Source organism: Colius striatus, chromosome 5 (genome assembly GCF_028858725.1).
Source record: "Colius striatus isolate bColStr4 chromosome 5, bColStr4.1.hap1, whole genome shotgun sequence".
In the NCBI taxonomy this organism is placed as follows: Eukaryota; Metazoa; Chordata; class Aves; order Coliiformes; family Coliidae; genus Colius; species Colius striatus.
Genome location: NC_084763.1, coordinates 2,150,601 through 2,165,427, shown reverse-complemented (window position 1 = coordinate 2,165,427; position 14,827 = coordinate 2,150,601). Strand labels below are relative to the sequence as shown.

Genomic DNA, 14,827 nt, shown 5'->3' with positions numbered 1-14,827 from the left:
TAGTGCTACACTTTTAATTACAGTAACAGGCAACCACTGATGAGACCCAACATTGATATCACAACATTAAAACGGCCAATGGCAACACTTGGAGCAACTGAACGACGTTCAGAATCCTCCAAGCCTGGGGCAATGCTGCCGCCTAATGATGGGAGTATATAAGATGCAGTACAGCTGAGCAGTTCTTGCTTGGCAAGCCGGCTGGGTTTGTGACATTGATTGAAGCCTACATGTGAAAATAAAAGCAACAAAAATTGACCCATGGACTAGATGACGTGATTTCATGGTGTGCTGGGCCATTTATTTGGTTCAAACTTGAAAGCAAAAAACCCTACCCCACAGCCCCATTCCTGTAATCACTGCAAGCCTGGGAAGGTTTTGTTTTCTGCATCTGAACATCTGCTATGAATTTAAAGAAGGTGCTTCTCCACTTATTCTCTGTATTGATAGCTGGGATTTTGGTGATGTTTCATTTATTTCTGAACACCTACCATTGTGGTAAACATGTCATTACAATATCTGTCTTAGGATCTTTATCAGCCTGCAGGTTCCAACTACAATTTTCACCTTAATACTTTTTTTTCATTGCAGGAGAGTAAGAAATTTCATTTATGTCTTAATACTGCACTTATCTATGCATCATTGGCCTTCTTTATTTAGAACAGTTCAGTGGAGTCTAGTGGCTGAGCAGAATATTGTTAGTGCTATTGCCATCGAGTTAATTCATAGACCTATAAAGAGCAATAACACTTCTGTGAGGCATCTGCCAATGTAATCTGTGACAGCTTGTACACCAGGCACATCAAAACTGGATCCAGCCCTGCATTACCTGCTCCTTTGGTTTGTTGATTCTCGTGGTGGATCTTGCAGCCTGTGCACTGTAGTGAAACACAGGAAAGCAGAGAGCTTGCTCCTATTTCCTTTTGTTTTATCTATGTCATCTCTTCAACATGAAATGCTATTGAAGAGGCATACAGAATCCAAAGGTTGTTATTGATCTGTGCCAGCTTACTCTGACAAAGGGTTTCATGGCAAATTGGTCGACCCTTGAACAATTATAATTTGGCAAAAAAACCCTAATCAACTGTAATTAAGGCCTTATAAAGGCATTGATTTGTTAGCAGGCAGCCCATTAAATCATTACAATTATATCATAAAAAGATTAAGGCAACAGAGTGAGTGCATTTGAAGCCTGTGTTAAAGGTGCATTTTTAGAAAGATGTGCAGTTGTATTTCTCTTGGATGTGTTCAAGCTTCTCTGGTGTTTCACTGCTCTCAGCTGCGCTGCCTTGCAGCCATCAGCATCTTCACCACGTGCTCCCTCCAAAGCCAGTGTTGGAGGACTAAATCACTGTCCTCTGGCTCACCCCCAACAGGTGCAGGAGGTTGGTCTCCATCAGACAGCGATCATTACCAGTGGCTGCAGGTGGATTTTGGGAGCAGGAAGCAGATCAGTGCTATTGCCACCCAAGGCAGGTACAGCAGCTCCGACTGGGTGACGCAGTACCGCATGCTCTACAGCGACACGGGCAGGAACTGGAAACCCTACCACCAGGATGGAAACATCTGGGTAAGTCTTGGATTGCCTGGGGTTGTTTTTGGAAGTGTGCACCTTGTACAACTCTGCAGTGTTGTTTCTGTGAGGACAGAACAGAGCTTACCTCAAAACACAGCGATTCGGGATGCAGCTGAGGCCTCTTGCTGACTCAGCAATGCCCAGGGGGGATGGTGGTAGTTGGCAGAACGTGCAGGGATTTCTTTGGTTGTTGGTATTCCTCAATGAGCCTCTTATGTTTTGCTTTTCCTTTCCCTGCCTTTTCTCTTTACTAATTGCATGGAGTGTGAGACACAAAGAGTAGCTTTGAAAATGGGGTGCTTTGGTAGGTAATGTGTTCTTTGTCTGTGTATGTGCTGGGCAGCAGCTTTATCATGGATGTCTCATTTTCCACAGAGGTGCTCCAGGGATACTGAGGCTGTATTGACTTTGGAGAACAGCATAGCATTTGGTTTTGTCTTTTACAGTTTTTAATGGATAAAATGCTAGTTTCCTTCTTGATGACAACAGTAGCCTCCCATTTTACTGGCAAAAAAGATACCTCTTGCCTAACATGTCTATCTTCAGAAAGAGATACCTCTTGCCTAACATGTCTATCTTCAGAAAGAGATACCTCTTGCCTAACATGTCTATCTTCAGAAAGAGATACCTCTTGCCTAACATGTCTATCTTCAGAAAGAGATACCTCTTGCCTAACATGTCTATCCCCACAGCAGTTCTTTCAGGTCCTTGTTCTTTTTCAAAAGCATGCTTTAACTACAGCAAAATGCTGCCATTCTTTCTGAAAGCAAATGGAATTGATTAGCTATTATGCACCATCAGAAAAAATATTGTCAAAGCAGACAAGATGTAGTGTTGTGCCATTTCAGACTCGTGTTTGTGCCAGGTGCTTCTTGTATTAAAGTGTGTTATTAAAAATGAATGTCAAATAGAGAGCGTAAGGTGAATGGTTTTATTGGTATAAGAAAAGCTCACTTAATGTGGGGACTCCATAAAGGCAGGTCACTTTTTATTAGAGTATTGATTCATTGGAAAAACATCCTCCATGTGCCAGGTATGATTCTGAAAGAGGGAGAAATTAAAGCTGGGGGGACAAGACAGCAGTGCAAAGAAAAGCCCTGTGTGCTGCTTTGGATTGCTTAGGAGTTGGTGCTAAAATGGTTGTGTATTGGGGAAGGGGAGCTTGTGCTTAAGCCTGATAATAAGAAGTTTCTCTTTTAAAGCTAGTTATGAGTGAAAAATACATCAAGCAGGACAGGTGGACTGAGGGAAAAGCTGCTTTTAAGACCTCAAAGGGAAAACCTTTTGGCAATGTGTGATTTGGCTGATTTGGTCACAGGTGTGACTTGCCAAGGTGGCACAGCTGCCTGAGGGCTGTGTGGAAAGTCTTTACTCTTCCATTGTTTCCTGATACAGAAATACTGAGAGCTGCTTCATGAAAGAACATTTCATTTTTCTCTTTATTAGCAGCTGTGTATGTTGGATGGAAGCAGGGGGAAGACCTGTTATTGACTGTAGCTATCACTTGCACAAACGTGAGATAAGTTATGCAGCAGCTGCTACTTCTGTTTTGAATGCTGAATCGTTGGGATACACTTTGCAAGCTGCTTGCTGCAGTATTGCTATTGTTCATGGCCTGCTTTTTTTATCCAGTACTGGAAAAGCAGGTTTGTTTGCTGTTTTGTTTGTTTGTTTTAAGAAAAAGCTACCTTATCCCAGCTTTCTTGGTTTAATTCTGAAAGCAGTGTGTTTATTAGCTATTAATGTCTTGAACATAAGAAGTTCCCAAGGCAGGGGAGGTGCCTGAGCTGTGAGCAGTACTGTTGTACCATTGTATAGGTATTGTGAGGAGACAGACTTCCCCGATGTGGCAATGGGGTGGTGCAGAATTTCCCATCACAGCTTCCTTTTGGTGTCACTTTGTGGAAGACACTAGAAGCATCAGGAGCCATGAGGGTCAGATAGACCACATGAGCATTGACTATTTGAACTCATAAAGCCCTGACTGAAGTTGACTGAGAAGAGCTTAAAAATCTCACATGATTTTGGTGCCTTTAGGGATCCTTTAGGAAAGTATTTAGTCTTTCCCTTTGGGTTGGTACCTTTTCAGAGTTTTATCCACAAGAGAAATGTTCTCTGTAGCCTTTGATTAATGTCCCTCTTCCATCATCCCCGTGCCTGAGTGTGTCATTGTCTCCTGACAACAGTAAATTTAACATTAAAGGAGACAGCAAAGCAAAAAAAAAGGAAGCTAGAAGTGCAGAATTCACCAATCTTGAATACTAAAGCAGTTAATGATGTTAAATGTCACAACCAGAGGACAAGATGCTGGAAACAAGGCAATAAAAATAAAGCTTGCTAGATGAATTGGAGAGAGAGCAAAGGAGAAATAATTTCCAACAAAGACCTAGTTAGGAACAAACCATGATAATCGGCGTAAAATGCCGAAGTGACCCCCTTCTGTACACATTAGTCAGCGAGGAAAAGGAGTTCTATAATTATCTCCTAAGTAGGAGAGAAATCAAAAGGCTCTCGGGAAGTCTGGCAGGGGGAGAGTGCTTTCAAGGTGAATTTCGAGTGAGCTTCCCAGTTCTGTGAAATAGGTTCTCTGACCCCACCCCTCCTGGGCTTTTGGAGATTTTCAATTTCCATGAATTTTAATAAGATGAGTGAATGTGGCCTCTTTCCATGGAACACCCAGCAACCAGAGAATTCTGATCACCTCCTCTACCTTTGCTCTTGTCGTCTGAGCTTCAAATTTTGATAGGTCATGAGGTTTCCCTTCACACGTCCCTCCTCTGGGGTGCTTTGTGTGCTCAGTATGTCCTCCCTTTTCATATAGGTGGTCATGTTTGGTTTTATATCAACACTATTTACCTAACAAATATGTTTCTACATATAATACTGTTTCTATCTCCTAACTCAGATACAGATAATATAATGCCTCACACTAACCATAATGCATATATGCCCTAGGGGTATAATAAGGAAATGCTGGCATCAAATTATAAGCAGCAGGGCTGAGCACCTCGAAGATTGAAACCTTTCCTGAAGGAGTTTGCTCCTTGGTGCAATTGAAGAGCTCTTATGAGGTGTTGGCTTTTAAAATGTGATTGCTGTAGCAGACCTGGTGATGAGCTCTTGTCCATCTCGTTGCCTTGGGGATATCAAGGCAGGTCGATGAAGGAGAAAGCATTACTGTGACAACCCCCTCCCTCCCTGTTGGTGGGGAAGGTAGGGTGTAGACCCTTGGCACCTGACTCTAAACAATACTCTGCAGTTGACACGTATCTTCAGCCTCAGGGATCTTCAGTGGAGTTGCAAAGATGTGAGTGAAAGCAGACTTTGCTTTTTTACAGAAGATTTAGCCCCGAAGGGACTGCTGCTGCTTCTGATGAAAGCAATTATGTTTTACTGGTTTGGTGGTGTTTTTCTTTCAGTTTTAATTAAAACTTAGTGTATTATGCATAACACCTGCTTTTGTAGTATTTTTATTACTGGAAAGATATTAAGGGATTAGAGAGCTTTCACTATGAGGAATGATTTTTGGAAAGGAATTCAACTTACCTATTTACCTACTGGCTTTGAGCACTTTATTTCCCCCTCTGCTCATCCTGTTCCTTTTTTAGGTGAAATAATCAGGACCTCAGTAAGTCAGCTGTAACATGATCTTTGCATTTCTCCAAGCACTGAGGAACAGCTTACTGTTGGAGAAATGCAGTCTCATCATTTAGCTGGTTCCCCTTGGTACTGAGGGAGGAGGTTGGTAGAGCACAGTAGGTTCAGTTTGCGTGGGGAAAAGAGCTCTCAGCATTTCAGAGGCTTTTGACGTCGTGTTGAGCCAAAACTCATTGTGAAAGGAAGCACAAATGAGTCAGATGATTAACTTCTGCAAGCTGTTTGTGGCCTCAGATATTTCATACTCTTGGGTGCCTTTGGAAAGGCCTACTATCAGACAGACCTAAAGCAACATTTAATGTTGAGGTAGGGGCAAGACAATCACCTGCAGCTCTACCTAGCTGGAATTAAGTGGGAGCCATCTGCTCAGTGTTGCTGTTTGTCCTGACATGCTAATTTTGGTCAGACTGCATTCAGTGAGAAATCTGCAAGCCACCTCACATTCCCAGTTCCTTCCACCTGCTCTACACAGCATCATTTAGAGCTGACCAAGGACTTGGTGCATAAAATGAGTTGTGTATAGCAAATACAAGTGAAGAATAACAAATCCTGGCATACTGGCATACACCCACTGTGGTAGGACATGCAAGAATTATTTGCTGTGTAAAAACTGTCAGTGTTTCTTCCCTGAGAGCCAACTTATTTCCATCACCCTAAAGTGGACAATGTTAATGAAGGATGCTGTGAGAGGTTTTGAGTTAGATACTTACTGCTGCTCTCCTGGGTTTTTATGGTTACTCCAGAAGATCTGTTGTGGATCTGCATCACAGAAAGATTTGGTAGGTCTACGGGCCTGGATCTTTTGCCTGGGGTCTTTTTGAAGTGCTTTTATTGAATGAAATGATGTTATTAAATCAGCGTGGTTTATATGATGTTGTGCTGATTTGCAGTGATGGCAGCATTTAAAAATGTAGAAGATGATTAGAGTGGTGTGTGACCTGTCATTTGTTTCTGCTGGGCTGCTGCTGGAGTATCAGATGCTGTGCAGACCTATTGAAACATGACAAAGTGGTTTGATGTATTAGTCAGTGCCAAAGTTCTGACTAGTGTTTATAGCAAGGCCCTGAAGTCTTTTGTGAGTGTGGTGAATTTATTGTTGTTTCCTATTTAAGGATGCCCTGACCTATCCTGTCTGAAAGGGTTTTTATGTCTGTTGTCTTGCTGTCTCCATAGCAATGTCTGCAAGGTGACCAGTGCCATTTTTACTGGCTCTTAATTTTCCAGGTATTTTATTGCTAGAAACACCTTCTAAAACACTTTCTTTCCACGTGGAGGAGGAAGGGGGTGGAAAAAGAAGTAATCTTTCTCCTGAAGTCTCCTGTGTGCCTTCTCTTCATTTCATTATGCCTTAGCTTGCCTGGATGGTGTGTCTCCCAGGTCCCTCTCTCCCGTGCCTTTATCTTGCTCCAGCCAATATGAGTGTATCGAGCGAATGGAGTACTGTAACTCCCACCCAAGTCAATATGTCTCAGCGCTTGGTGCACGCTGCTGACCGATAGATTGAGGGACCCATGGCTGAAAGGGGATGGATACAGGAAGGCATTTCTTTTGCTGTGATGAGGCTAAACTCTCATAGATCTGATGTAACAGTCTCTGCTGTTATGTCAGAAAAATACGATAAGGTGTTGTTAGGACACCTTTAGAAACTCAGGCAGGTGCTGACAAGGAGTTTTTAGAAACCCTGAAGGAAAAGAACTTTACAGATAAACATCAGTGCTATCCCAATGAAACCTTTTTCTTAATCTCTTTAGTGTGGAATCAGTTAGGAGAAAGAGTATAAAATTTTTAATGCATTTAGAGGTACACACTTGAGGTTATCTGCAATACCATGGCAAAATGTATCTGTGCCGAGCTCTGTCACAGCCACAGGCTGTGTTTGGATTAAAATGACAGAGGATCTGATGGCCTTTTAAATGTTGGAATACCATGATTATCACCCAACTGGGATAAACAGCAGTGCTAGATTAAAATCCTGACTTTTCTGAAAACCACAAATAGATACTTGCAGGGCTGGAGCTAATAATGTTTTGCACATATGAAGCTCCAGCCTGGTTATAAGACCTTCCAAGATGTTTGCTTCAGAATACTTGAAACGGCATATTTTGTGCAGGAAGAAGGACTTGATGTTATTCTTAGCAGAAACATGAGTTCATGAGCGTGCCTCTAATTTTAACTAACGTTTCTGAAGGCAGAGCTACAGTGACATTTTGGAAATGAACTTGATCAGATGGAAAGTTAGAGTTTTGTTTCTCTGAGCCACTCACCCTGCTTATGAGAGAAAGACTCCGGAATTGTGTTAAGCTATCTCCAGGGGCACAAGCAGAACCGTTTTAATCTATCACAGAGTACACCAAGTAGACAGGAGATAAAGTTCCTCCTGGTGCAGTGGCAGGCAGTGGCCAAGCCCTCCCTCTATTCTCCACAGGCCATGAAATGAAAACCAAAGTGGGCTAACGTGGAGGTTTGCCCTGGAGTTAGCTGCACTGTTTGCATCCTGAAGGATTATTTGCTAATCTGTTGTCTTTAGCCTGAGAGCTACTTGTCTGTTTATGTTAAACCATCACATTTTAAACAGAGATATCTAAAAGCAGGCACCTCAATCCAGTTTTTGGCTCTCGGGAGGCTTGGTTTTCAAAGAGCGTAGAGAGTGTCGTCATGCCGCGATGACTCCAATGTGCAGGTCCTGAAGCAAGCCCACGAGAGCGCATCGTGTGCTTAATCAGCTCAGCACTGACAGTCATCATGGTCATGGCTGAACGGCATCATGGCTCAGCTAACAAATCTTTGCGAGGCTTTGGCTTTGTGGCTCAGGCAAAGCACCCAAAAGACTCCCACTGGCTGCTGCACTGGGCTTGCATCACGCCAACGCTTCCCGTTCTCAGGCAGTAAGTACAGAGCTGAGTGGAGTGCATCAGTAGGCTCTTAAAACTCCTGGCATTGTTGTCTGGCATGTCCTCAGTCCCTCTAAAAAGCCTGAGCACTTGCTTAGGTGACTAAACCAGAGATGAATGTTCATGTTTTGGATTTTGGCACATTCTCTGCAGACACATATTGAATGTCTAGGTTAAGATCAACTGAATGTGATCAAGTAAAATGGACTGTAGCAATTTCCTTGCTGCCTGTCAGCACCCTTCTTTGGCAGCCTGGGATGCATCAAGAAGAGTGTGGGCAGCAGGGCAAGGGAGGTTCTTCTCCCCCTCTACTCTGCCCTGGTGAGGCCTCATCTGGAGTCCTGTGTCCAGTTCTGGGCTCCTCAGCTCAAGAGGGACAGGGAAGTGCTGGAGAGAGGCCAGTGCAGGGCCACCAAGATGATCAGGGGACTGGAACATCTTCCTTATGAGGAAAGGCTGCAGGAACTGGGGCTGTTTAGTCTGGAGAGGATTGAGGGGGGATCTTATTAACATTTATAAACATCTAAAGGGTGGGTGTCAGGAGGTTGGGACATCCCTCTTTTCTATAATAGCCAGCAACAGGACAAGGGGTGATGGGATGAAGCTGGAACACAAAAAGTTCCACTTAAACACAAGAACAAACTCTTTCAGTGTTTCAGTGAGGGAGCCCTGGCACAGGCTGCCCAGAGGGGTTGTGGAGGCTCCTTCCTTGGAGGGCTTCAAGACCCACCTGGACACGTTCCTGTGTGACCTGATCTAGGTGACCCTGCTTCTGCAGGGGGGTTGGACTGGATGATCTCTAAAGGTCCCTTCCAACCCCCACCAGTCTATGATTCTATGAAATGAAACAAATGCTGGACTTTTTCCTGAGAACTGTTGCTTTTGTATCCTCATACAGACCTTACTCTGTGCAGCATTTTACAAACTGTTTTTGCATAGTGTAATTTGCTCTAAATAGTTACTGGTTTAGGTATAATAATATTTTTCAGTACCTTTTATAGTAGATGTGCTTATGCACACAGATTATGAGTTCAGCTGTTTTAGTAATGGGAATAAAAGTGAAATGAAATGACAGAAGTTTCTGAATTGCAATACATCAATGTTAAACACAACAAACCCCTTCAAGTGAGGCATTACTGTGGAGTAATGGTGCTGCAACTCTCATTTCTTGTAGACAAATAGAGGAGAAACTGCTTTAATTTGTTCCTAGCCTCCCTAATGTGATAGACACTACTAGATTGTTTTATTTTATGTACATATATTTAACAAAAATGACATAATAATATAAACTTAAAATGCTGTAATAGTGCAGTCAGAGACAAAATTGGTTCACATTGATCTTTAAAACCTAATGTGGAACCGTCCCTCACGACGCTCCTCGCCTGCAGCACAAAGCAGCACAGCAGAGGAGTAAGTCTTGGCTACTACAGCAATAAAGGCTCAGTAAGGACTATGTCTTGTTTTAGCCATGGTATAGACTAGCTAGAGTTATCCTGGTGATACCCCTGCCAGTTGTGGTCAACTGACAGTGGCACAGGAGCCATTAGCTATGCTGAATGGTGAGTTGTGTTAAATGCTAGTTTTAATGAGTGTGTTTTCCATAGTGCTTAGCTAAGGGTAAAGAAGTTCTTGGTGAGCATTTGTAAGACTACCCACGTGAAGTTCTTCCTGGTTGGGGGAATAGTTGCACTGTCAAAATCATTGTTTTGCAGGCAGTGTTTCCAAGTATTATTCCAATGTTCTCATAGTGAGTCAGCAGCCAAGATTCCCCATAAACCAAAAGATGAGGTATTAATAGATGAGTGTGAGAAGAAAGCTTATGCAGAGAATCACCACAATTCTGAAGGCTGTCTATTTTCATGCTCAGGTCTTAAATTAAGTGCACTCTAGGAGGAAGTGACTTTAAAGAGGAATAAAGAGGAGAGATTGTATGTGCGGAACGAATGAGGTGGAGACTTCTGGCCAAGCCCTGCAGAAACCTTGTACCAAATTTCTTGTAGTAAATTATTTGCAGGGTGCAATCTTTTTACAGTGACTGGGGAGGAGATGAGGAGGAGAGATAATCTCTTGAGCTTATCACTTCCTTGACCTTAGTGATTTCATTTGTTTGCAGTCCTTAGGAGAAGGAGATGAGGTTCTGACGCGTCGCTCTGTTCCCCGCACTTTGTTACAGTATTTAGCCAGTGAGTTGTGAAAAGAGTTGGCACCAGCTGAGGACAGATTCAGACTCTTTGTGAAACTTTTCAGCTTTATTAGTCCATATTGTAGATTTACTGGAAACTAAACAGTTTGGTATGCATGCTTTCCCTGTTCCCATCAAGCCAGAAAGAAAGAAGACAGGTAAGGAAGGAGAGGGAGAGCACTGTTGGACAAACATACTCAAGACTTGCCTCTTTAAAGTAGCTTTTTTAAAGCCATAAAGGGTTCATATTCATAAATCAGATAACTCCCAGTGCCCCAAGAAATAAGGCAAAGCTGCTGACATGGCACTGTCGTTAAGTTTCTGTAGAGAAAATGAGTTGAAATGCAATTGGGAGCAAGTGTAGCACAGACGTAAGGCTTCTGAGACTCGGCGATGATGATTATATTACACCCAGACTTTTTTCCAGATATAAAAAGTATGAGATGGAGGTTGTGCAGCAGCCATAAGGGACTAGGTTAATATTTAGTTAACAATGAAATAGTAAAGGCAGAGGTCAAACTCCCTCAGCGTGGGAAGAAAAAGATCACATCAACATTATGCCACATTAAACAACCAAACCACGGGAACTCGGCAGACATCGAATGGCTAAATCTTTACTGTGTCCAATATTCAGGTTAAGGAGAAAGGAGGAAGGGAAAAACCCCTGTCAATGTCGAGTATTGCTCAGGAGGTATAAGCCAGAAAGAGAGAATTCCTTGTGCATGAGAGCAGCTGTGACTGACAGTCCTCAAGCTGAACTCTAAGAACTTTCTTGGTATGGCCAGGTTGTCTGTGTCACATTGAAAAGAAGTTCAGAATAGATGAATGATGAGAGTTTGGTTTTGACTATCTCACCAGGCAACCTATTGATTAGATCTTTTCCACATATTTCATTCAAGTGTTTGACTAGTGCAGTGCTTTTATTATTGCTTCTCTTGTTTAGCATTGAGTTACTGACAGATATATCAGTTCAAACTGCTTTCAGAGTCATTATTCTATCATTATTTTCAAGGTTGATAGGAGACTATTAAATACTGCTGGCTGCACTTACAAAAACCCCAAAGGTTGCTTGTTCTTTCTCTGAGAGGGATGGGTCAGAATAAACTCATCTAGCTGCTGGTACCTCCAGTCTAGAGACATCCTGTCACCTCAGGACAGACTTGCTGTGAACAGCAAGTGCTCCAACAGCTCTGTAATAGACACCCCAGACGTGATGTAGTGATAAAAGAAAGTCTCTGTCACTTTTCAGGGCTTCTGTATCATAACTTACCCTACTATAGCTTACCCCTAGAGCTATTAGAACCCTCCTTATACTACAGCAAGATTTGAAGTATACAAGTGGATGTAAAAACAAACTCTTGTCTTCCTGGCTCTTGCACACATTTTTGTCCCATCTCTGGACTGCTTGGTGTGTGGAAGGAAAATCTTGGGAGCAAAAGCTGAGATGAATACATAACCTGCTGAGTCTTGGCACCTCTAATGTATTAAAACAGGTGAATTAACATATCTGTTGTAAATACCTCTTTGCTGTGAGGGTGACAGAACACTGGCACAGGCTGTCCAGAGAGGCTCCTTCTCGAGTGGTTTCCAACCTCACCTGGACACGTTCCTGTGCCCCCTGATCGAGGGGAACCTGCTTTAGCAGGGGGCTGGGCTGGAGCAGCTCTGCAGGGCCCTTCCCACCCCCACTAATCTGGGATTTTGTGAAATCCTTTGACATACTGTGCATTAGAGAGAGTGCATTAGAGAGGAAGAAGTTGTTTTTCTATAAAGCTCCAGACTCCCTCCCCCATTAGTAAAATAGCTGTAAAAGCTGTAAAATCCAAATTATTGTGATTTAAAAGTATTTAAGCAAATACTGTTGTCACAGTTCAGTCTGAAGGCTGAAAGCTTTGGTCTTTGAGATCCAATTTAAAACTTACCAGTCTCTGAATCAGGCATGTATGCATTCACATTTTACAGAGAGCACACCACTTTTACTTGTCTGAGGACTCCTAATTCTATAAAATAGCTTTACTGAAAGACCACTTGTGTATTGTACAAGTACATGAATGTAAAACTGCTGCAGAGATGTGTAAGCCACAGGGACATCGCATTTCTGCCCTGTTAGTAACCCACAGACATGTGAAATGGCATTCAAAGCCACTAGTTAAAGTCAATTAGCCTCCAGGTAAAGGTAGTACAGAACTGTTCTTTCCACACCCTGTATTTGTACTTTAGATGTACAGCACCGTGGGAATGTTACATGTGTCAACATAGAACCACTCTTTGCAAGTGCCAGAGCCAGTGGAGTAACAGCAGGCAGGTTGCAATCTGAGAACAGCTTCCTAAGAGGAAAGCACAACTCTGACCAGTGTGCCTGACCTGTAAAGGGAAGGTGGAACCATCAGAGGCAAACAGTGCTCACCGTTGCGTTCTCAACAAGGCATCTGCACTGTGACATCTCCTTTCTTCTCGTCTCTGTGCCTCAACCTCTGGGTTTTGTTTCCTGTTCTGTTTCAGTGTTTTCCTTCAGTGAAGTTCAGTGATGGTGTTGCACACACTAGAGACAGGGTCTCCCATCATCCTATCAATGAAATCTGCCCTTGATCTTTCCCCTGGTTTCATTCCATTTTCCTGCTGTTGTCAAAAGAAATTATCCAGAATGTACCATACCTGAGCACAAAGTGATGGATTCAGCTTTCTGCTTACGTTATTTTCTCGTTGACTTTTCTCAGTGATTTTGGGTAGTCTCTCTGCATTGAAGGTGAAGAGGACCTTGAGTTACTTTGGGGTCTCTTTTGTCACTGTTCATAACTTATCTTTAAAGACACCTTTTGCCCAGGGAAAGGAGCATACACAGAAGTGAGGTCTGAAATCACAGGCCATTTTGTTCTACTGGTCTGAAGGTAAAGGAACACTGTTTTTTCCCCCTTACCTCATTTCTTCCAACATTAGAGTGCAATGAGATACTTCTGAGAAGTTTCCTGCTTTATGGGAACACTTTCTGAACACTCCTATTTCATAATACCACCAGCCTTTAGTTGCTCTCAGATGTGGTTGTACAGGCTAAGATGAGGAACACCTAATCAGAACAAGCCTTAAGCCTTGAAGCATCTAAAGGGTGAAGCATAGAACCACAGAATGGTAAGGGGTTGGAAGGGACCTTTAGAGATCATCTGGTGCAACCCCCCTGCAGAAGCAGGTCAGCCTAGGTCAGGTCACACAGGAAAGTAATGCAGAAATGGTTTGATATGATACTTAGAGAATCATTTCAGCTGGAAGAGCCCTTTAAGCCTTTGTCCCAGCTCTATCAACCACTAGACGATTGCCCTCAGTGCAACATCCATCTGTCTCTGAAACCCCTCCAGGGATGGTGACTCCAGCACCTCCCTGGGCAGCTGTTCCAATGCCTGACAGCCCTGTCAGCAAAGAAATTCCTCCTCACATCCAGCCTGAACTTCCCCTGGTGCAACTTGAGGCCGTTTTCTCTTGTTACCAGGGAGAACAGACCCACCCTCACCTCACTACAGCTTCCTTGCAGGTCTCCCCTGAGCCTTCTTTTCTGCAGGCTAAAAGGGGGCTTGAAAGGGTCTGTTCTCTTGCTATAAGTACTACTGTAAGGTGCTGTATTTTCTTGCAAATAATGCCATTTAATATGCTGAACCTGTTGCATTTGGAATATGGTTGGTCATTAAATTCCTTGGGTCTGTTTAAAGACTACGGTGTGTGGCAGAGAGAGGAGATATGGATCTGGGTTGCTGAACTTTCTTGAAAGAAACAGACACGTAGGGTCAGTGCCAAAGTCAAGGAGAGGAAATGCAGATTTCCATTCTGTGAACTATGTTGATATTTGATGTGAGCAGACAACGTGTGATGTCATGGCTGTGAGAGTGTTTCCTGTTGTTGAAAGCTGTTGTCATGTGAACCAAAAAACTGCTCTTGTAATTAGTCTAGAACATTTCAGAACTAAATATATAGGAGATACAGTCTTCTGATGTAGCATTTGTAAAGCTGGATGTCCTGGGTATTTGTTGTACCAACCCTGCCAAGCTTTGCTATGTTCAGAAGGTGACATTTTTTACAGCTTGTGCAAGGAATGGTGGTTATTCCTGTCTGTCATTTTGGAGAGTTAACATCTCTGTATTAAGCTGTCTTTGTAAGCTGTGTGAGAGCTTAGTCATGAGATCTGTGATCTGGAGTTTGAGATGAATGCAAATATGAGTATTTGAATGCAAATGTGAGCCCTACCTTGATATGAGAAATCAGTTTTACCTGTAGAAACAGGTTGCAGTTCTCCAGAGTGACACCATCCAGAACCATGACATTATCATCTTCTTCATGCACGTGGTTTTTTTGCATTGCTCCCTCCACATCTTTTAGCCTACTCAAGAAATTAATCTGGGGGTTAACACTCAGTAAGCCATTAAGTGACTACTGTGTAACAAATGTATTGTGGGAAAAATAACATTGTGGTATCAACCACAGATGACACAGAAATGCCTAATGCAGAAAGTTACAAGGGCAGTGCAACTTTCAGAA

The 14,827-nt window shown here is 42.8% G+C and overlaps 1 protein-coding gene across 1 annotated transcript in view; it reads left to right on the top strand.

The window, feature by feature from the left end:
* Positions 1 to 14,827, top strand: part of CNTNAP2 (contactin associated protein 2) — a 908,805-nt gene that overhangs the window by 326,479 nt on the left and 567,499 nt on the right. The window contains exon 3 of the mRNA XM_061996383.1: positions 1,377 to 1,570. Within this exon, the coding sequence (XP_061852367.1) occupies positions 1,377 to 1,570 (194 nt within the window). The remainder of the gene's footprint in view (positions 1 to 1,376; positions 1,571 to 14,827) is intronic.